This window comes from Lycium barbarum, chromosome 5, assembly GCF_019175385.1.
Source record: "Lycium barbarum isolate Lr01 chromosome 5, ASM1917538v2, whole genome shotgun sequence".
NCBI lineage: Eukaryota > Viridiplantae > Streptophyta > Magnoliopsida > Solanales > Solanaceae > Lycium > Lycium barbarum.
This window is the reverse complement of record NC_083341.1, coordinates 24,619,710-24,642,920: the sequence shown is the minus strand read 5'-3', so window position 1 is coordinate 24,642,920 and position 23,211 is coordinate 24,619,710. Positions and strand designations below refer to the sequence as shown.

Sequence of the window (23,211 nt, the reverse complement as noted above, 5' to 3'; positions counted from 1 at the left end):
CATTATAGATATTTAAAAACTATTTCTACTTAATTATGTAGTGATTGGATAATGGTTTTCCCCTTTTTTAAAGCGTAGATCAACAAAATAATAAATACAAGTGGCCACTTGATTCTATTAATGAATTCCATCTCATATTAGCAATCTCTTTAAGTACCATCTAGAAGTATAGTTTTCTTTAAGTACATATTTAGCAGGAACCAATGGCATAAAATAATGTGAAACTTATATAAACAGCTACCTTTTAAGAGCTTCTAACAATTTATAGCTACTTTTTCTATATTTACAAATCGTAGCTAGTTTTTGTTGTATTTGGTTGTATTTCGCGTTTTTGAAATACAGGAAAATACAAAATCCGGCAGAGTTCGCATTTTTGAATACACTGAAATACAAAATCTGGCAGAGTAAAAAATAGGCTGTATTTATGGAACATATTCTCTTCTTTCATTTTAAATGGTAAGTCAAATTAAATCAACCATGTATCACACATAACTGTTGAAGTTCCATAACAACCCACGTATCTCTCTCCAAATTACTCCATTCCAAACTTTTAGAAATACTTCCAAATACTGAAAAATATACACTGAAATACAATGAAATATGGCTGATTGTTTGAGAAATATAAAATTGTAGTATGCGTATATACAATGAAATATATCAGAAACTGTTTCATAAATTAGAAATACATTGAAATACAACGAAATATACTGAAACAGTACACTGAAATATACTGAAACGTTTTATCAAACACTTGGTGAGCATGAAGCTCCACAACTCTTATCGGTGGAGTATGCGTTGGATTCATGCCGGAGGGGCGGTAGAATAGCATTGTTATCAATGAGAGAAGAGATTCAACATTGTGAAACAACACAGACCTAACTTCCGTTCCCGTTAAATCTAACGGTACTTCAACTTTCCCAAACAACCTGCCTGAATTCACACCACATGTCGAACCTCTACGACTGGTGTAAATTGATATTTTAAGGTGCAATTTACAACCGCCGAACAGAGATTTTGTAACGAGTTTTTCGAGATCGGATTTATTGAGATGAAAACTTGCTGCGTGGCTTTCTGGAAACTGAGTTTTAGGTAAAATGCACGGTATAACTACTGTTTGGAGAGGAAAATTCTTCAATTTGATTTTACAGTAACACAGTGACGAGGAAGGGTGAACCACAGAACTAGCCGGTTTCGAAGCTACCGAAATTTTTAACGCTAAATTACACACACTTAGTCGAACAAAAGGACATAGATCCATTAACCCGAAAACTAAACTCTCAGTTAAGCTTAAAGGAAATTGAAGGGTTAAGTGAAGCGTAGGTTAAGGAGAAAAACTATTGTGCGTCGTTGTGGAGAAGAAAGTGAAGTAGAGTAGTCCATAGGGATTTGTGTAAAGAGAAAAGATCTGGGGGCAGGAGAGGGAACGGAGAGAGAGAAAGAGAAGGGTGAGGGAGAAATAGATTTGAGAGGTGAGAGAAAACCAATTTAAAAGAGAAACTTGTGAAATACAGGACATTAGTTATGATGTGTAATTTAAGAAAATATTTTAGTTATGAACAATAAATAAAATAAAAGGTAGTTACTATTCATAAATAGGTCTTAGAAGTAGCTATGACAAGTAAATTTTCCTAAAATAATTGTGAAGGTTTCTTTTATAAAGATATGGATTTATTTCATTTTATTGTGGGGCCCACGTCTACATGGCATAAAATAATTAATTAATATTGCTATGTCAGATTTTTTTGATGACATATGTAGTTGAGTAATTTTATGAGATAATAGGCTAAAGTTGAGTGATTTTATTGATATGTAGCAAAGTTCAATGACTTTCCTATATAATTTCTCAAAGTTCAATGACCTTTTGAGATATTTACCCTGCGTTTTCACTACTAATAAAACACAAATTTCCCGCTAAATTTTTTACTGAAAAATGTTCAGTGGTCATTTCCATTGAATATCGGTGGGAAAAATCTAAGTAGTAGTGTTTTTACACGGAAAAATTAGGAAGTTTCTCAGCATTTCAATAGGAACCTGTTTTTCACCATGCGTTTTCCAATGAGCTGGTTCGGTGGGAACGAGGTGGGAAAATTATGTTTTATAGCACAAATTTTCACTGAATGTCGGAGGAAAAAACCTATGTTTCTAATAGTGTTTTTAGTAGTTTGTGATTCCCCCCCCCCCCCCCCCCCCCCCCCCATTTATTTTCAAAGTTTGGAGGTGAATCATATGGGGATGCAATGAGTTCATGCGATTTTAATATCTTTGATTTTGATTTCGTTGAGTAATTTTGTGTTTTTTTATCAATCACTAATGATTTTGGTGGGAGGTTTCAATGAAATCAAGGAGGAGCTACGACCTACGATAACACAGATTAAGTAAATGGCGAGAAGGGAAAGCACTAGTTTTTTTTTTTTTTTTTAATCGGCTAATTGTTGCAATTAGTTTTCAGTTTATGGATTGTTTAACTTTTATGGCTAGGTGACTGTAATAGCCTATACCCTGTTGGCTACTCGTGTAAAGATCCTTATGAGGTGTCTTATGCCCATTTAACTTTAAAATTTAACAAATTACTTTTAATTTACGCCAAACGTTCAATGATAGCAACTAACATAGCCCTGTTCAAAAATTTTAACATTTTTAGATTTCCCCCAAATCTCCTTCTTCTCTATCTCCTTCATCTTTCTTCCAATAAATTCAATATATTGCTTATTTATGATATTTTGGATTGGTTTGATTGATGAAACTTGAAAAAACATATCATTCTTGGATCCTATTGAGCTGGATTATCGAAGAAGACAGTAAGTTTATTAATTTTTTAAAGGTTTGAGTTGATTCTAATAATTAGTCATTGGTATTAGAAAACTGGATATCAAATTTGGAATTGATTTGAAACAATTTGAAGCAAAATCGAGTTGTTGAAATTTTTACTCAATAAGTTTATGGCAACCGATCAGAATTATTAGGATTTGATGACCACTTTCTCGCGATTTTTGGATGCAAATCTGCTTTTGTATACTTTTTTAAACGACGTCAAAATTTAAACGGTTAAGCTGAAAGATCATATTTTTTTGCAAATCACCCAGTAAAATATATATTACTCTAATTTAATCAGGTAAAAGAACTCAAAACATCTAAATTGACGATCTTAAGTCTACGAATTAAAAGTTAAACAACTATAAATAAATAAAAAGACACTTTTACACTAACAAACTTATGTAAAACAAATGGAGATTTAGGAAAAAAACCAACTGAAAGCAGCCGATTTTTTTTCCTTCAACACCAAAAGCCCAAGAATTCACATCACGTAGTTGCTTTTCCTCCTTAGGGGTGTAATCATTTTTTATAAGAAATTTCTTACGTATTTCTTCTGGACTCTTTCCTTGCATCATATTTGCAACTTTTTTGGTTAATGCATCCAAAAGTGGTTGAATTTCTAAGTAATTAGCAGCCATTATTAAACCAAACAACATCTCTTGATCTTCTTCAACTCCTGTCGCGAATTCTTGGTCAAATTCCCCATGTCCGTCCTTAGTCACGTTAGCGCGTTCTTTCCAGTATTCGATCACTTTGGCTAATATTTTGCCCCTAACGAGGGGCAAAGGGATGGCTGCGTTTGCGTAGCCATCTAACACCATGTTTTTTTATTGTTTGTGCCTGAATGGCTAATTCTTCTTCCAACTCGAAATCTTCACCGTCGGAAGTTATTAGAATTGTAGGAAATCAATCCGTGATTTGTATTGATGTATGAAAGTCATTATATACAAAGTAGGTATCTCACTATCAGAATGATACTCGGCTAAATTATAGGACCTAATTACTATACATAAGGAAGAGAATATTTACAATATTTACGTAGACTATTACATAGTCTATCACACCCCCGCAGTCGAAGCGGGAGGTTGTCGTACGCTTAGACTGTCCCTGAAATCATCAAAGAGCACGCGCGGAAGACCTTTAGTGAAGATATCTGCGATCTGGTAACGGGACGGGACGTGAAGAACACGAACTTCTCCACGGGTAACTTTCTCACGTACGAAATGTATGTCCATCTCAATATGTTTAGTGCGTTGGTGCTGAACTGGATTACCTGATAGGTATATGGCACTAACATTATCACAATAAACCAATATAGCTGTCCGGATGGGACAACGGAGCTCCAAAAGAAGGTTGCGAAGCCAATAGGACTCAGAGACGACATTAGCGACACCACGGTATTCGGCCTCGGCACTCGACTTAGACATAGTAGGTTGTCGTTTGGATGACCATGAGAGGAGATTATCGCCAAGGAAGACACAGTAACCTGATGTGGATCGGCGAGTGTCTGGACAACCACCCCAATCCGCATCTGTATAAGAAACAAGAGAGGCAATGGAGGATTTGTACAGATAGAGACCAAACTCAATAGTACCTTGAATGTATCGGACTATGCGTTTAAGAGCATGCATATGTGCAACCTTTGGATCATGCATGTGAAGGCATACTTGTTGAACCGCATAGGAGATGTCTGGTCTTGTGAATGTAAGGTACTGCAACGCGCCGACCAACTTACGATATTGGGTGGGATCATCGCAAGGAGGCCCGGCTGTGGCACCAAGTTTGGCTTTGGTGTCGACCGATGTCTGACTTGGCTTACAGGCAGTCATGCCCACACGCTCTATAATATCTGCTGCATAATTTTTCTGAGAGAGAAACATGCCGTGTGAAGTCCGGGTAACAGCGATACCAAAAAATAGCTTAGAGGGCCCAAATCCTTCATAGCAAATTCGGCACTAAGCAGAGACATGATGGATTTTCTGAGAGCATCTGAGGAAGCTGTGAGAATAATATCATCAACATATAGCAGAATGTAAGCAATGTCAGAACCTCGACAATAAATAAAGAGAGAGTGATCAGATCGGCTATGTGAAAAAACAAAAGTGGAGACATAGTCTGCAAAGCGTTGGAACCATGCACGGGGAGCTTGCTTAAGTCCGTACAACGATTTCTTCAAGAGACAGACATGATGTGGATGCTTTGGATCCTTAAACCCAATAGGCTGATGCATATAAACAGTCTCATTAAGATTACCGTGTAGGAAAGAATTCTTGACGTCCAACTGATGAATGGGCCAAGAGTGTGCAAGTGCAATGCTCAAGACAGCGCGAATAGTAGCTGGTTTGACAACCGGACTGAAAGTCTCGTCGCAGTCAACTCCAACCTGTTGAGACCTACCATCACAGACAAGACGGGCTTTGTGCCTCTCAAAAGAACCATCATATTTCTTTTTATGACGAAAAAGCCACATAGAACGAATAAGATTCACATAAGTGGGACGTGGAACCAACTCCCAAGTCTTATTACTAATTAGAGCATTATATTCATCAACCATGGCAGCTTTCCAATTGTGGTCATTTAGAGCACTGACAGGATTTCGTAGGATAGGCGAGATGGAGGGAGTGTTAGAAGTATTTAAGTTGAACGGTTGTTTGGGCTTAAAAATCCCATGTTGGCTTCTAGTGACCATGCGGGTGGGCTGCTGGGCAGTCACGGGTGGGGCAGTGGGGGGTAGAGGCTGTGGGGCAGTGACCGTGGGGTTGGACTGCTGGGCAGTCACGGGTGGAGCAGCGGGGGGGGGGGAGGGGCTGGACCGAGGGAACGACGGGTGGAGGAGCTGTGACAGAAAATGCAGGGTATATGGAGAAATCCCATGGTCCAAAAAATCATAAGAAGTTGGGGTTGGTGAGTGCAATTTGGAGAAGGGAAATTGAGTTTCCTCAAAGATGACATGCCTTGAGATGATGATTTTGTTGGTGGATAAATCATAACATTTATATCCTGTATGATTCAACGGATAGCCCAAAAATACACACGGGGTGGATCTTGCTTGTAACTTATGAATAGTTGTAGATGGGAAAAGTGGATAGCATAGACACCCAAAAACCCGGAGATGAAAATAGGAGGGGGTTCGTTGATAGAGAACTTGCGTTGGTGATTTATACCTAAGGACTTTGGTGGGAAGTACATTAAGGAGGTATGTGGCCATTTGGAGAGCATGATGCCAAAAAGAGGGGGGCATGGAAGAGTGGACAAGGAGAGTGCGCACTCCGGTGTCCATGTACCAATTATCATCCGGTTGATGTATGGACAGAGTGTGCATAGCTGCCTCCACGTCTGTCGGAGTGTACCCAGAATAGGTCGGACCATGCATGGAATAGGCCTGCTGAGGTCGTGGACCCGCACCGAGAATGCCGCTGTCGGGCCGCGGTGTGGTGGGACGCTGCTGCCACTGTCTCGTCGGATACGGGCAGGGGGGCATTGTCCACTACTGGGGCGGCCAGGCAGGCCAGTAGTAGCCCCCTGCCGGTGGCTATCCCGTTGGCCACTGGCCGTTGCTGGTCTGTCCGCCGCCGCCGCGGCCGGATTTCCCGCGGTTGTTGTTGTTCCCCTTTCCATTGTTCCTGTTAGAATTCCTGCCACGATTATTATCACGACGGTTAGTTAAATTATTGTTACCGCCAGGTGGCGGGGAGGGAGTATCATTATCAACAAGTAGAGCAGCGGGACTGGAATCGCGGGCACGTTCCTTGGCTGCTCGTCTTCGAGCTTAAGTCTGGAGCACACTTCAGAGAAAGAGGGCAGCACATCCTTCTACTGGATGGTGGTGACAAAGTGTGCATATGTCTCGGGTAAGCTTGCAAGGAGGCGTAAGACCAAACGTTGGTCGGACACCGGCGACCCCACATTGGCAAGCTGGCCCGCGAGAGACTTAAGCCTATTATAATAGGCCATAACTGAGCCGAAGTCGGCCATTTTTGTGGTGGTGAATTCAGTTTCAAGGTACGCTGCCCTTGATTGCTTGTTATCTTGGAAAAGTTGAGCAACTCGATTCCAAGCCTTTTCTGCAACATTATCCGCCACGAGAATAGAGGTAAGAATATCATGGGATACGGTGGCGTATATCCATTGAAGGACCACCGCATTTAGCCGTTTCCAGAGCGGAAGGTTAGCTGCCTTTGTTGCGTTGTACGCGGTGAGTTCAGTGGTGTCAGTTGGTGGTATGATGTGTTCAAGTACGGAGTGGACGCAGGCTAGAACTTTGAATAGCGTCGCCCATTCGTGATAATGGCCGGTTTCCATGCCTAGAGTGATTGGGATTAAAGATTTCACATTCGTGACGGTTAAAGCAGAATGGAAATTTTTGTTGTCAACCATTGAAGAGAGAAGAGGGAGGAGGAAGGGGTGGCGGCTATGGCTAGGGTTAGGAAGCTAGGGTTTTTAGGAGAAACCTAGTCTGAAACCATGTAGGAAATCAATCCGTGATTTGTATTGATGTATGAAAGTCATTATATACAAAGTAGGTATCTCACTATCTGAATGATACTCGGCTGAATTATAGGACCTAATTACTATACATAAGAAAGAGAATATTTACAATATTTACGTAGACTATTACATAGTCTATCAAGAATTAACATCTTTTTTGTTGAAGACATGGCTAAAATATTAATGAAGGGAAGAAAATAAGTTTATGGTAGTGTCGTGTATAAATGACCTGCATGGATATATATATATGTATATATTCTAATTCTTGTGAAATAAGGAATAGGGTTATGGGAGCGGATGATTTCTTGTGGAATAAGGAAGTGGAAATAAAAAAAGAAGATGGAATCCCCAATGTATATTAGGTTTGGAAAATTGTTGAAATAGTAATTTTTTTTCTTTGTTTAACTTTCATGAGTCTGAAAGTGTGGAACAAATTTAGGGTCCGCTTATGTATTTGGCCTAAAATGAATAACCAGATTCTTACCATACAAGCAAGTTACCAAATCCGATGGAAAGTTCCTGGTCTTACGTCAACTTCTAACCATCAGAAAAAGGGATTCTTTGGGTTATGTCCCTCTGGTCAAACTTAACTCCAAACAGTAGCCCAAATATACAAAATCTATACATAAAGTATCTTAGTAGCTCAGATGGTCGGCTATCGAAACTTTCGCCTTGTAATCCCCTCCCCCATTTCCCCTTCCCATACCCCTACTTTAAAAAAATAAATAAAGAAATAACATAACATAAAATTATACACTGATATGTATATTATATGTATAATATGTGTATATATAAGTACAAATATACAAAACTTATACATTTGCTAGCTAATTTATAAACTAGATCACTCAAAGATATTTAGCTGTTATTTTTCCTCATACCTTTTCAACCAAATATCACCCAGCGCACCACCACCTATCTAGACAATAATATAATAAAGCTGCTCATGTTCTAAATATCAAGAAGTACCTAAGCAATGGAAACCACCAAGTGGACAGTTACTATCAAGGTAGATTTGAATATTACCACCCCGCAATCTGTTTATTTGAGTGTTATCTACTTTGAGGAGTTTATGTTTTGCACCCTTAACGTATGTTTTCTTTTGTGATTTGCACCTTATCATATTCTTTAAGGATTTAACCTTAACGTCTTTATTTTCTTGCAAAATAATAAAATTATTCTTTATAAACCTCTGGGTGCGCTGTGAGAAACTGAGAATGAGGTACTCACACAAGCTTATCGTAGATATGAGTTGCTACTTGCAGATACCATATAAACATTTGGGAAAAGGCATATATTAGCTCTTAAACTTTGCGAAATGGTCCAAATTTACCCTCCGCTAACAGTTGGGGTCAAAGATACACCTGTCGTTACCAGATTAGTACAACATTCACAAACGGCAGTCTTTCCAACACATGGGCCTAGGGGTATATTTGACCCCAACTATTAATGGAAGTCAAGTTTGAACCATTTCGCAAATTTCAAGGGTAAATACCTTTTCTCTAAGCATTTTAATACTAGTGAAGCAAAAGCAGCTATAAGGCAGTTTCGCTTGTCAAAAAACTTGTTAGATGTTTTAACAAGCGGAGTAAATATATCCAGAGCTCCACTTATATTATGCATTTTGCAACACAAGCCAACTACATAAAAAATGGAATTATCTGTTACTCTGTTCTATATTTTCATTTCCAGTCCATTCTGAATGTAAATATTCACACACAGCTTGACAGCCACAAGCTGCATTGTATCAATACATTGAACTATTCTTTTCACAACGAATTCTACTTCTCCAGGGTACCAGAAGCTAATACTGACCAGATTTTACCAGTTGAATAGATAATTGTGCAGCAGAGCTACTAACAACAAGGATGTTAGAGCCGTGTGCGCTGTCAAACGAGAACCAGTTGACAGAGAGTGAGCACCTACTAAACGAACTGATCCAGTTATTTCATCTTTTAATTGAATGCTTGATGAGCCTGAAATCAACCACAATACAGATTTTGATGAGTTAACAGTGAACCAAACCTTTCGGGTCATATAAAAGATCTCTTGACTCATAAAGCAGACCAAAGCATTTGTTGTTCACAGGGAAAGGAATTGCAACTCTTTTATGGTTTCTACTGTGAAAGAACTGCTTTCATGATGACATCGAAGTTCAAGATGCAATCACTTTCCAGGTCATATGCAAGAAAACAATTTTATCCAAACAAAGCATTGTTATATCACATATAAGAAACATTTCAATGACCAATTCAGAAGAGAATGTTTGTAATTTCTCAAGTTATCACCTTTCGTCATCTTCATATCATTCCTCTTTTTACCAACTTATCCACCATCAAAGTACCCAAGGTTATGGTAGAGGTAATGAATCATCTAGGTTGGTGTCAGGCTATGATTGAGGAAATGTCTGATTTTTTCAAGATAAAGGAATTTGGGAGATATTTCCTTTGCCACAGGGCAAAACAACAGTAGAATGTCGTTGGCTGATTACCATCAAGATTGGTCTATGATAATCAAGTTGCGCAGTACACATTGCTTCAAACAAAAGATTGGCATGGGATGCATTGTGACATGTTTTGTCAACTCAAATGACTACTTTACCCAATAGCGAAGACTGAAGAGTTTGAACCAAGATTTCCAGATGAACGGGGTAGGGTATTAAGTATATCTAATACATAATTTAGAAGTGAAAAATTGTCCTCTAAAAAAGGAAATGCTGAATGAATTGACAGCAAACATTCTTACAAAGTCACTTTGATGCTCCAAAATCAAGTATTTTTGGGCAAGTTAGGAGCATACAATATGCGCAATCCACCTTAAGGGAGAGTATAAAGAAGAAGGAAAGAATTTTTTTGGGGAAATTGGTAATTGGCAAGAACTTGTTCTTCGTAAATATGGGAAAGTTTTGAATCTCTATGATTGTGTAAACGGGAAAAAGGAATTACTTTCTTTTCCTTTAACAAGAGTCATTTGTAAAGACTATGAGGGAACAATGAAGCAATTCATTCCCAAAGTCTCTTTTCTTTCATTTCAAGTACATGAAAATTTGCAAGGAAATTATAGATGTATTTATCTAGGTCAGTAGAGCCACTCTAGATTCAGCAGAATTTAAACAAAGGGTAACACAAATTAAACAACAAAAATATACAATAGCAGTGTACCAAAATGGAGTGCAAGTATTAACCAGATATAACCTAAACTTACAATTATATTCAGTCCAGCCAATGGTTTGGTTTTCAAGATCATACAGGACAAGCTTATTTGATAGTACCAAATCTGCAAGCATCAGAATTCATCCAAGGGTTTAGAAAGAAATGAGACATCAGATAGTGAAAGAATCATCTTTAAGCTTCTTAAGATGGAGCATACCAGGGAAACATACAGCATAATTGGAAGAATTCAGATGAACTTTTAATCAGTATTATCACAGCGATTGACCAATTCAAACAGTATCAGAAGAGCTGGAAAGAGAATTTGAGCTTAAATCACAAAATGAGGTTGCAGAGCAGTCTCACTTGTTATCCAGAGTGCTAAATGCACATTTTTCAAATAGAAAAGCATACACTGACAAGATAATTATTTATATAAAGTCGTGTTGTGTCAAGATAATTTAAATACAGTCCCCTCTTTCGCAAAATAACATTAGTTCAGGATATAAATATTTGACATATCTTCCAAGACACGAAACTCAGCTCTCAAATGTTGGTGCATTAAATTTCCACCACTCAACTATTATGAATGTCTCATAAACCATGAAACAAACAAGTGATATTGCCTTCATAATCTTTGCCAGTTCTCCTAACGATGCAATTTTACAGAAATACCAATTGTGCTAAGAAGATAGTTCATAATAAAAGGCCAAAAGGAATGGAAAAAGAAATAACCACAGACAGCAAAGGGTGCACAGTTCACAGAGATTCAACACTTTGTTGTTCCGATTCATTTTAACTAAAATAAAAAAGAGCAGTCTCCACTGAACTCCACCAATCCGGAATGAATTCACGAAGTAACCCTCTTCCCAAAAAGGAAAGAAAGGGAAATAAAGCAGCATCTCTCTCTTCCCAAAATCCCAATCAGATACGTCTACTTCTCTCTTACGTGTCTTTACTGGTGATAGGATGCAGCTAATATGATGACCTCAGTTGGAAACTTTGTAACAATTGGGTCCAGGAGGTTTCCATTTTGGTTGCAATATCTGGTGATGGCAACTATGCGTGTATCAGACCTTAAATAAATATGCAAATGCTTCTACCTCCATCGAAAGACACTACACTATTTTCTGGAAATTTTTCCAGGTCAAGTCAAATGTATACTGGAGCTAGCAAATTCTCAGTTGTAGTATTTGTGAATGTTTTGATATAATGTCCCTGTATGTAGCTCAAATTAGTGCCTGCATTAAAATTAGTACTTTTCTGCAGAATTCAAATTCACTTAACGAATCAGTTTCCTATCCAAATGTGATTTCTGGTCCCTATTTTCTCTAAATGCGTTACTTTTGAAAGGTATGGATTCAAAATCCAAAACATACTCATCCAAACACAGCATAGTAGCCTTGACATTTGCAATTAACAAAATAAGAAACAGATAAACACACCTCCAAAAAGCATAAGGTTCCATTTATCCCTTGATTGATTACCACTATTTTGCCATCCAATGCAAAATAAATCTTCCTGAAAGAGCATACAGAAGTCAGATCTACCGGAAAATGTGATTTCTGCAATAGAATTAACTAACAAAATTCACTATTCCATTTAATGGTCATCAATTACTTTCACAAACATGATCATGGAGATAGAATATTTTCTCAGAGAAAGTCAATTGACAGCTTATGACAAGTTCAGTCAGAGACAGAGTTCATATAAATATAAAGTTCTGAGATATTATTTGCTTCTGTTTACAATCCTTAGAAGGGAAAAGAAGGTTTTGATCCTGCAAATCCAATCAGATAACTGGCACATCATGTAACTGAAATAGTTCTAATGACAAAGAACGTTGCCACCTAATTTGCAGCTGAAGTAAGCAGAACCCATCTACTCTTCAAAAATTAAACAAATTGAAGCAATTCACATTCCATCCTCCAAGTTCAAGCAGTTTGTTAGGATGGTCAATGGTCTTACACTACTAAGTACTAACCTTAAGTGATAATTTGACAAATCCATTCTAATTACATAAGACCAAAAAAGCTCAAAACATAATGCTAAATTAAAAAGCACACACTTTTTTATTGACTTATAACTAACTCGTAAAAGGAGATACTTACAAACGGGAACAGATACTCGCGGGGTCTAACTCTTAAAGATAGAGAATTTCTGAAATGAAAAATGACTTGCGGAAATCCGTCATCAACACTGCATCAGTTGGAGGCAAAAGTTATTGCATTTGGACATCTTTTCACCTGGACGACTAAAAAATAGCTGTAAAATACAAGAATCACAAGAGAAACATTTCAAGAAAAGTATTTCCCATAAAAAAAAAAAAAAAAAAAAAGAAGACGTAAGGAATTGGGTCGCTTACAAAGTTCATTCCTCCATGTGTACCTCCAGCGGAAACAAGTCCCCCATATTTAATACTCTTTCTGTTTTTTTCTTTGATAAGTTTACTAGCAAATTTTTAAGGCAACTAGTTAAACACCTATCACCATAAGTTGCGTCATCATATTCAAGTGGACCAATATATCAGAAAGTAAATTTCCATAGCTGTTTTATTACTCAGAGTTGCCAAACTATTCAGTTAACTAAGTATTACGTAATGAAAACAACAGTCAAAAAGTTTGGTTTTGTAAGAATACTTTTGAAGCAATAGACTACGCTGGACTAGGTTACAAAAACTTTATTGCAAGTCAAGGATTGACAGTTAGTCTAGTAAGTTGGTTGCTAGTACTTTTACAGGATCCAAGTCATCATAATTGAGGAATTTTGATTCTTTGAACATATATTACACCGCTCATCCTAAATATCTTGCACAGTATGCTAGGCATGGCCACATGGATCAGCGCAAATTGCTCAACCTCATCATATTTCAACTAGTTTGATACAAGAATTTAAATCAATTCATTTATCGTCAGTTAATCTTTAGATAGAATTAGCGATAAAATACCACCTCCTTGCGGACAACATATAATAAGAGTATAAAGGATAACATGACTGCACTTCAGAATCGAATTGCCACTGCTCCAGAACAAACAAGCTTCAAGCAGACAACAGCTGCTAAGGTATCCTTCATAAGGATGTTGATTGAGAAATTCATAGAGTAATGTGATGAAATAAAGAAGAAACCACAAGTTAGAAAGATAACATAACTTCATTCACTTACAGACTGCGGAAAGAGAAGAGTGCTCAGTACGCACCATACCTTTCAGAGTATTTAAAGCATGTATACTCATCACGAACTTTACGCAATTTCAGATCAGGTTGCCAGGAGAGTATCTGACAGACGTGAAGAAATACAAACATTTCAATGATTTTAGGTAGAAACGTTTATATCTAATTGTGATTCAATTAAGTGGCCACCAAAAAGACTAAACAAACCATAGTACCAAAGTACCTTTTTCACTAGTGGAGCATAAATCACCTCAGGAAGATAAGCCAATGTTGTTCCACTATCAATTATTACTCCATTGTTCTCTCCATTCATCAATACATCAACAGACAGATTTAGAAACTGATAACCAACTTCAACTGCCATCATATCGACACTGTAATGTGGCCTAAGAATAAAGACAGTTAAAAGCATTTAAATCATTGCAATTTATCAATCAAAAGGAGAAAAAGATGTGACACTGAAGTACTAACAAAACCCTGAATAGGGAAAATTTAAACTAGGACCAGAAGTTGTATGACAGATGTTCTGGGAAATTAAGCCAAAAAGAAGATCCGAAGTTACAGTTAAACTATTTCACTAATATTTGTGAGAGTATGGAATTAAATGTTGAGGAGGTTTCACAAGACATTCCAACCAGAGGATTTCTAACCAAAAATCCTAGAAGATCAAAAAATACCAGACAGGATATCAACTTGTCATCCACCAGGAAAAAAAAAATATGTTTTGTAAGAGTGTGTAATGGCTGTCAACTCATGATAGAAGACTTCGGTGGATCTACTTGCTGACAGCTACCGGACAATACTGGGCCAGCTTTCAGTCTCCGGAAAATGCACGGCAACGATATTCTCTTCCCAGAATCACTGGTAAATGTGCAGCAAGAAATTACTCACAAAGACTCTGATACCATGTGAGAAAATAATCCTGACTGATTGACAGAGTACATACATAATCTTACCATTATCTAGATGCAATATTTTAATATCCGGATGTGTATTCAGATTCGGACGTTTAAATACTAATATAAACAAATGGGGCCTAATCATACAATCAAAACTTTAAGCCAATGGTGAAGTAATCAAGACCCTAATTAACCCCTTTCAAAACCCTTATACAACTCATGTGTGACAATTGTAACTCAACATAACGGATTCTGACTATTGGACGTCCATGCAACATAATCCAGAAGACAAATAGGAGTGTATTCGAAAATGATCCAGCTCTAGGAAACAATCTTTGATCAGGTTTCTAAATATTCCTCCATAAAATAGATATACAGAAAAAGCTACTTCCAGTCAACAGTCTTTGATGAGGTTACTACATTATTTCTCAACAGAAAATAGATGTCTAGAATGATTGAAGAAAAGTAGAAAACTACAATGATAAAAGATGTTACGCACTATGAAAAAGGGAGGGGTCTCATCGTGGCCTACATAGAAAGATAGGGTTGGGCTATTCCATGAGATCATTCATAATCAAAATAACTTTCCAGAAAAGGGAATGAAACTGAAAAGTCAAGAAATGATCCCCTAATACTATCGTGAGATTATGGTGCAAGATTTTGTGGTTTCAAAAGGTTATATAAGAAGCTATAAGCATAGTAAGAACACGGTGCCCAAAAAAATAAGAGGAATTGAATTTAAAGTTTAATAACACACAGCGTTTTATGCAACTTGTAATCAATATTTCCTATTTTCTTCTATCCTCTCCAGGAGCTTTTTCCACATTGCATACTTTAGTTACTCTTCTATCCAGAGGATGGATGTTAGGCGCATAAGGAACTCTGACAGGCAAAACCATGATGGCTTTTGCTATCTTCCAATCTTTCAAAAAAGAGAGGTGAGTCAACAATTTAAACTAGTCAACTGCAATAACCGTATCCTGCGAGCAAGACTCTGATAACTACACAAGAGAGCAATAAAACTAATCAAAAGATTTATAATCAATCTAGTGGGAAAATTTTCATACTGGTTAGGCACCAATGAAGTCATGTTCACTTTTGGTTGCACAACATTCCCAATGGCAAAAATACCACCACCATTCACACCATCTAAGCAGTGTGCAAACATATTCTTCACTTTTCCAGATGAAGCCAGCTGGGAAAGTATGGATGAGTTTGATTTCCCAAATCCAAGAATCCCATCAAAAGCTTCATCAGAGGAACTCAGGTCCCCAGATTGTGAACCACTACACCTGCGAGAATACAAGGGAAAACATCAATAAACTTATTATCCAAGAAAGAAGAGAGAAAGAACAACAAAGGGAATATGAGAAAATGCAGATCTTAAGTCAACTAACACATAATTATTGGCACCAAATGAATATTCAAAAGTTTAAAACTCCAGATAAAATAAAAGCATCTTGAATTCATCAGGCAACAAAATGCTAGATCTAGGCCAAAATATATCTCTTGCATTGTATTGGTTGTGCAACCCATTTCACAAGTGCATCAGGCGCATCTTGCCAGTTACTACTAGATCGTTAGTTACACAGTATTAGTCAACTAAAGAAAAGAAAGATAGTCTTGAGTTACTTTGGCCAATATTCCTATAATAGACATAAAACTGCAATGAAACTATACAGTTGCAGAAACTGCAGAGTATGTGCTGAAAACTTCACTTCTCAAAATAAGATATTCTGTAGATGGCCATAAATTATGAAACAAAGAATGATATTCAAGAATTTCACGTATGTGTAAGGCTGCAGACCACTCATACATGCTAAGTAAACCAAAGAATAGCAAGCGTGAGTTTGGAACATTTTGAAGCAAAGGCAACTTAACGGCTTTGATCTGGGTATGAAATTGTTTCTGGATATTTACAATAAGTGACTGACACGTTTGATTAATATAATCATTTCCATTGCAGCAAAGGTCAGGTACTAGCTCTAGATGTAATAGCCGAATATCAATTGTGATAAAACTTAGTCAATAGCTGAGCAAGCCTCAGAAAGCTGCCTAGTACCCATAGCATGAACTTCTTGAAGCATAGCCCTCTATTTTATAAAAAGACGTAGCAATAGAGATAAAAGAAGTCCGAAAAGACAATTGAAGCTTAAATTAACTACTTGAAGTTCACAAGTCCCTCTGTAAATCTGAGATTGGCATAGCTTGGAGAATATCTTGGCTACAGACCACATGGAAGCTAAAAACCCTATGTAATACATTATCAGTAGGCATGCATTGATTTTGTAGAATCCTTGAATTCTTTTCCAGTTAAACTCTTCAAAAGAGCACAAACCTAAACAAGTTTTCCGAATGCTCTTTAAAGATCAAAGAGCCCTGTAAGAATGTTACTGTCCACACTTTGTAAGGAACTACTATTTTAACAACTAAAACAATTGTTGCCACCAGTCCCAATCTGGTCAAACGATTTTGGGTACTTTGACCAAAACCGATGGAGAAATTCCGGACAGATTCAATGATTTCAGTAATCAAAATAAATGACAAGGCGAAATTAAAGAAAATGGAATACCTTGTACATAGAAATTTCTATGTCACTCCTTTTTCTTTTATCTCCTTCCAGGATTTTTCTCTTGATCAATATTTTCTCCTCAGGTTTTCCACATAATATCTCATAATTAAGGTTTTATAACTCTATTTTTAGATATTTGAAGTAATTTTAGCCGAATACCCGCACCCGTATCCATACCTGGATCCGTATCCCCGAATCTTAAAATTTAGATCATGAAGGATCCAACCTCTAGATCCACACCCGTATCGGACACCCGCACCTGAGTCCGAGCAACTTAGCCCTTAATGAGATGCTTTATAGCCACACAAATATATATGACTTATTTAGAGCCCAAGCTTCAAAAGTCTTCATTTCATTGTTAAACTCCATGCCTAGTCAAATACCTTCACATAAATTGGGACAGCAGGACTAATAGTTTTAGATTTCTGAAACAATGAAAATTCTCCTGGAAACTTCTCCTTCATCAGAAGACAAAAGGAGGAAGCAAAACCAACTCCAGATGAAATGGTAATCATTGGATTTTGATAATTTAACAAACGGTAAGGGCATCAATCTGCAAGTGTTGTAATATCGGATCAAGTGCACTCTCAAGGATTTTATCGAGCATGATAATCATGTAAGATCACCTTGTTCAATTAAATGCTTAACAAGGCATGCTCTGGATTGAGGATCATAAGATATATATTCTTTCGCTCTTATGTTAGATAACATACATCTTACCCAAAAATAACACTCCCATTTGCTGATTTAGTTTGGAGATCACCTGACACCTGATCATATTGGACAACATCCTCCACAAGGTAGCCATTGCTGTAGCTTCCATCTCCATAAACTTGTTTATAATTACAAGGACTATTACCAAAGCAGCCTGGTACTGAACCTCTGTTGATGTTTTTGCAAAATGATTGACCACAAAGAATGAGTTTACCAGTGAGAGAATCCTTTGGATTGTAGAGTGTTAGCTCCAGCTGCCAAGAAAAGCATTCGGATAAAAAGTAACAGAGTAGAGCGTCAAGGAAAATTGTTTTACTTTCGAGAGCAATTCATATACTGAGCAGAAATAAAATATAGAGACACACAAAGACAAATATAAGCATACATATAACATATGTCAGCATGTATCTAAAAGAAACGTACACCATGATAGCCTCTTGTGGGGCATTCTTGACATGCAATGCAGTTAACCCACATTATGTTACTTCCTGTATCCACTTGAACAGTATAATTATTTGGAGGTGTTCCAATCCCAATCTTAGCAAAGTAAAGCCTGTAATAACAAATCAAGGAAATGATTTCAATAGCAGCCCAAACTGACTCCATATGGTAACAAACTATCATTCGACATATGTAAAACTGATTGTTTATAAGCCACAGAAAGTTGCGTGGAGATAGATTTTCATCAGTTCATTCAGATAATCAAAACAACTGACTGACAAAGCTTATGAGCTTAAAAGAATCACTCAACCATGGAATTCAGCACCTTATCCAATTTAGCCGAGATCTAAGCATCTTCTGGAAATTATTAATTCAGCAGATGATAGGCGTAATTAATAGCTCACACTGAAAATATAGCTAATCCATAATTCATGCAAACTCTTTTAATACGACGAAAACTTTGACAACCACTATTGTAACATGGATGGTGCACAAACAAAACAAGCAATCCTACATACGCACGTTTACGGTGTACATATAATATACACAAATACATATATAAACATACACATATACATTTACACACACACACACATAGACACATACATGTAATGAAATTGCTAAGGAAACAGTTTTTTTGAAAGCTGCTTAAGAAGAGCGACAGACACTAAAGCATTCAACTGCTCTGGTATATGTTTTAGCAGCTCTTCTCCAACAACATGGAAAGTAATGGTGGCAAAATTAGCCCATGAAAACATGACTCGCCCATTTATAGGCTCAGCCCATTTTGACCCGCCTAATTCGACCATTTAAAAATGGGAAAATTACAACCAAAAACCATTCGACCATCTAGTTTACAAAATATGTACACAGTGTATAGGTAGTGTATAGTTTATACTAAATGTACATATACTATACTTACCTAGACATATAATACATACTTAATACTTATACACTACCTATACAGCCGAAGTGTATAGGTAGTATATACTTCGGCCAAGTTTGGTAAACTAGATGGCCGAAGAGTATATTTGTGTAAGTATCCCTTCAAAAATTGGGCTAATATATATCCTAAATTGACCAATGAGCGAAACCTTGTCAGAATATTTCAAAAAGAATTTAGTTTTTTTTTGATATGTTATATATAGTCATAATAAATGGAGAAGGTTTACTAGGTAGTCAACAATTTATAAAAGAACAAACAAATAAATTAAAAATTTAGAAGAATTGGGCGGGTGGGGTTATGACCCACTTTTTAGCCCATTTTAGCCCAAGTAACTTTTGGGCGGGTCATTCACTTGGCCCATTTTAACCCACCCAAATTAAGCCCATCCCGCTCATTTGACACCCCTAACTCAAAGCTTCCTTTAATCCACACATCAGCTAAAACAACAATGCAAAATAAAAGATGAACAACAAGTCCAACAAAATGTACAACTTCACAATGCAACACTGTCCTTCATTTCCAAAGACAAATGACCACAGACAAGTGTTTGTGTGTATGCTCGTGTGCTTCAACTTCTTTATTATATATATATATATATATATATATGTGTGTGTGTGCTAAACAAACAAAATTAATTATAAATACGAAAAACAAACAAAATACAAAATTTATGTGTACTCCTCTGTCCCAAGTTACATGGCACAATTAGAATTCCGAGATTCAAACTTTTTAACTTTGACCGTTAAATCGGACGCAGAAGCTTTAAGTTTTCCGAAATAAATTTAGATATTTGAAAACTACTTTAAAAAAGTACTATAAATCACAATAATTAACAACGTAAAATAATTTAAAAGGCATACATAAATTGGGACGGAAGGAGTAAACAATTCAGCAAAAGCGACAGTGCAAAATAAGAGAAGTACAACAAGTCCAGAAAAATGTACAACACCACAATGCGGCACTGTCCGTCATTTCCAAAGACAAAAGAACACAGCACGTGTTGTGTGTAAACATGCAAAATCCCACACATATAGACAAACAAAATTGATTATTTTTTGTTTGGTTATAATTATGAAAAAACAAACAAAATACAAAATTCATTAAAGGGAGTAAAAAAGGGAAAAACCGACCCGACGGAATCGGGTCGACCCGAGCCGCCGATAGGGAGGTCGATGCCGGCGAGAATTCGGAGATGACGCATTTCATCATGAGCTTTTAGGGCACGCAAATTTCTTTCCGACCCGGAAAATTTGTACTTCACTCTGATCACACCTTCACTTTCCACCTTTACTACACTATAAACAACAAGTATGAATACGAACAATGGAACGTAACACAAATCGAATTTCCCCATAAAAAATTTTAAAAAAATTGAATTAGAACTACTTAGATTTTTTTCTTTTTTCTTTTTTCTTAGTTGTTTGAGAAATGGAGTTCAAAGGGAAGAGACGCTGTGCATGTCATACACATGTTTGTATTTGTATTCTTGTTGTTACAGATTTTTCAATTAGTTTGGAATGGAGGGAAAAGGTAATGCATTAATTAATGAGATAATGAAGTTTCTTTTCTTTTTTAAGGAAAACTACTTTGCTTCACTTTTTATTTTTACTACATTAGAAGCATGAATTTGGAGGTGGTTTCGTCAACTCATGTAAAAAAAAGTAAAAAAATTGTGAACTCCATATTAAAAAATCAAGCAATATCCATGTAATTCTCAAAGTATCTCCCATTAAGTCAATAATGGTGGATTCAGTTGGATTTCTATACTACGCGCTGCATTTGCAGCATTTTTGAATGACTGCCCAAAAAAAATGGCCCCCATTAAACTTTAATGCGGCAGTCTCTTACTCATCTCTCCCTCCAATCTCCATAGCTTTTTTTTTGTACTCCTGTAGTACTGATATTCAATAGACAGAGAAAGTACAGGTAAGGATTAATTTTTCAAAAGCAATTCTGAATATATTATTATCAAGCTTCATTTTTTAAAAGTTACTATTACAATTGATTACATTTTGTAGTTTCATGGGTGATATCTTACCTCACCAACTGTAATTCTATAATCAAATTAATTGAATATTTTTATAACTGAAAAAATAAATTACTCGGATGTTTAGTGCAGTACTGTTTAATATCCTAAAAAGAAACTAAGATGGGTATTATATTCTCAAAAGGCATTTTCCAATGTCTTAAGTTTCTAATTATATACGGAGCACCATAATAGCCAGAATAATTTATTAGTATATACTTATGATAGGTTAAGTAAAAAAAAATGATAGAAATCTTATACCGCATCTATGCCCATGTTATATGACACAATATACATAATCACCATATGTATAAAAAGTTTCACGTCTTAGCCTAGGGGAATGGTAGTTCAAATGACGTTTCCGTATTTAGAAGTAGTTAAAAATTCAATAAGTTTTGAAATTCTGGTTCAAATTTGATTAACGTGTAGTTTAAAAAGTGTCTATTAGCCTTTTCTTAAATAAAGTCATATAAACTGAAACAAAGAAATAACATCATGACACAAATTATTGAACCCGTGCTCCCAAAATTTTTATCTTTACATACGTGACTTTCAAGAAATGTTGTAGAATATATCAATTCTTTTTATAATTGCATAAAAATAAAATTATAAATATATGTTAGGCCCCTGCTGGCACGGGCTCTGGTATCTAGTCTATATAGAAACGAGGATACGGAGTTTTTAGTCGTCCTCACAGGACTACTTTTGAGAGTCCACAACTTAAATGACCCAAAAAGTAGGTTCGGATTCAAAATAACCCAATAAAAAAAAATTAACTAAACTATCCTTTGCGCACTAAATTAGTGCGCAATAGGAGTAAACTGCACTTTTAATTTTAGTCCTATTGCGCACTAAATTAGTGCGCAATAGGGGTTTAATAAAAACCCTACCAGCTTCATTTTTCCAAGTTACTCTTCTTTACCTTCTCCATTTTCACTCTTTCAACATACTTTAAGACCCCTTAAAATCATGTTTCAAAGCTCTAAAACGTCAAACTTTGTTATAGAACCTGTTGTTTGTGAATGTGGTCATTATTTTAAGCTAAGAACATCAAGGATCCAAGATAATCAGAGGCGTCATTTTTGGCATTGTAAAGTGCCCGAAGTAAGTGTTTTTACAATTTTTTAGGGTTTAAACTTTTTTCACATTATCTACATATTTTACTTTAAAAAATTGATTTTCTTGTAATGTTTATAGAATATGGACGGTTGCAAATATTTTCGTTGGGAAGATACTATTCTCGTATATAAAACGGTGGCGGTGAAGTTTAAAAGGCCTCCTGTTAATACAGATACAGCGACCTCACGTATCACTAGAGATACCGTGAAGTTTGACTTACAATTTAAGCTTATGGAAGCTCAAGAAAAAATTGACCCTTTGGAGGTGATGCTTAAAGAATCCAAAGAAAAATAAAGTTTTCTCAAGGCTAACCTTAGAGACACTCAACAAGAGAAAAATGCTTTGAAAGAAAAACTGAAATTTTGGAATATTATTTGTGCTATCTTGTTGTTATTTATTAGCAGAATAGTTTGGGACCCCCCTGAACTTGTCATCTTTTATTTAGTGCATACCTAAACCATGCGTTGGCTTAATTACCCCCCTGAACTTGATAATATGATAGTCTCGACCCCCCTAGACGCTGATGTGGCAAAGAACGTGAACCCACTCTCTTTTAGGCGCGTGGACGGGTCAAAAATCGAAAAATCAGCTTCTAAGTGGAATATTTTCAACTATTAATCGTCATATAATCAATATAATGATTTATTTTTTCCAATTGTGTTTCTTTTTGGTTTTTCTTAATATTCATTGCATATTTTATCCCAATTGTATTTTTTTTCTTTTTAGATATAATGATTATTTATTTCAACTATGTATTTTTTTTTTCTTTTTTTTGGATCCAAATCTAAATAACTTAGTTGAAACTCTATTTATTTTAGCCAAATAAAAAGAACGTTTAGCAAAAGTAATGAAGTTTAGACGGTGTATTTTCT

The 23,211-nt window shown here is 36.3% G+C and overlaps 1 protein-coding gene and 1 pseudogene across 2 annotated transcripts; both read right to left on the bottom strand.

Annotated features, from left to right (window-relative positions):
- Nucleotides 1-3,130: 3,130 nt before the first annotated feature.
- Nucleotides 3,131-3,705, bottom strand: LOC132642402 (SKP1-like protein 4; annotated as a pseudogene).
- A 5,254-nt stretch (nt 3,706-8,959) lies between these two features.
- On the bottom strand, nt 8,960-20,715 carry LOC132640751 (aspartic proteinase 39-like). Of its 2 annotated transcripts, none has more exons than XM_060357506.1 (10): nt 20,325-20,715; nt 18,231-18,360; nt 17,814-18,061; nt 15,589-15,813; nt 13,846-14,008; nt 13,654-13,727; nt 12,563-12,650; nt 11,897-11,972; nt 10,507-10,578; nt 8,960-9,278 (listed from the first exon to the last, which is right to left on the bottom strand). In XM_060357506.1, exons 1-10 carry the CDS (start codon nt 20,546-20,548, stop codon nt 9,124-9,126), a joined length of 1,455 nt encoding a protein of 484 aa, XP_060213489.1. In that variant the 5' UTR covers nt 20,549-20,715; the 3' UTR covers nt 8,960-9,123. The 2 variants fall into 2 exon arrangements, with proteins under 2 accessions (XP_060213489.1, XP_060213490.1); XM_060357507.1 differs by lacking the exon at nt 20,325-20,715 and adding an exon at nt 20,055-20,150.
- Between the last annotated feature and the right edge of the window lie 2,496 nt (nt 20,716-23,211).

Excerpts from the sequence above, each read along its gene's own strand:
- LOC132640751 (XM_060357506.1), bottom strand. The coding sequence starts at position 20,548 with ATGGGGAAATTCGATTTGTGTTACGTTCCATTGTTCGTATTCATACTT. Across the intron at positions 15,814-17,813 it reads AATGGGAGTGTTATTTTTGG|GTGTAGTGGTTCACAATCTG; the intron begins GTAAGATGTATG and ends GTATTCTCGCAG. Across the intron at positions 13,728-13,845 it reads ATGCTCCACTAGTGAAAAAG|ATACTCTCCTGGCAACCTGA; the intron begins GTACTTTGGTAC and ends CACGTCTGTCAG.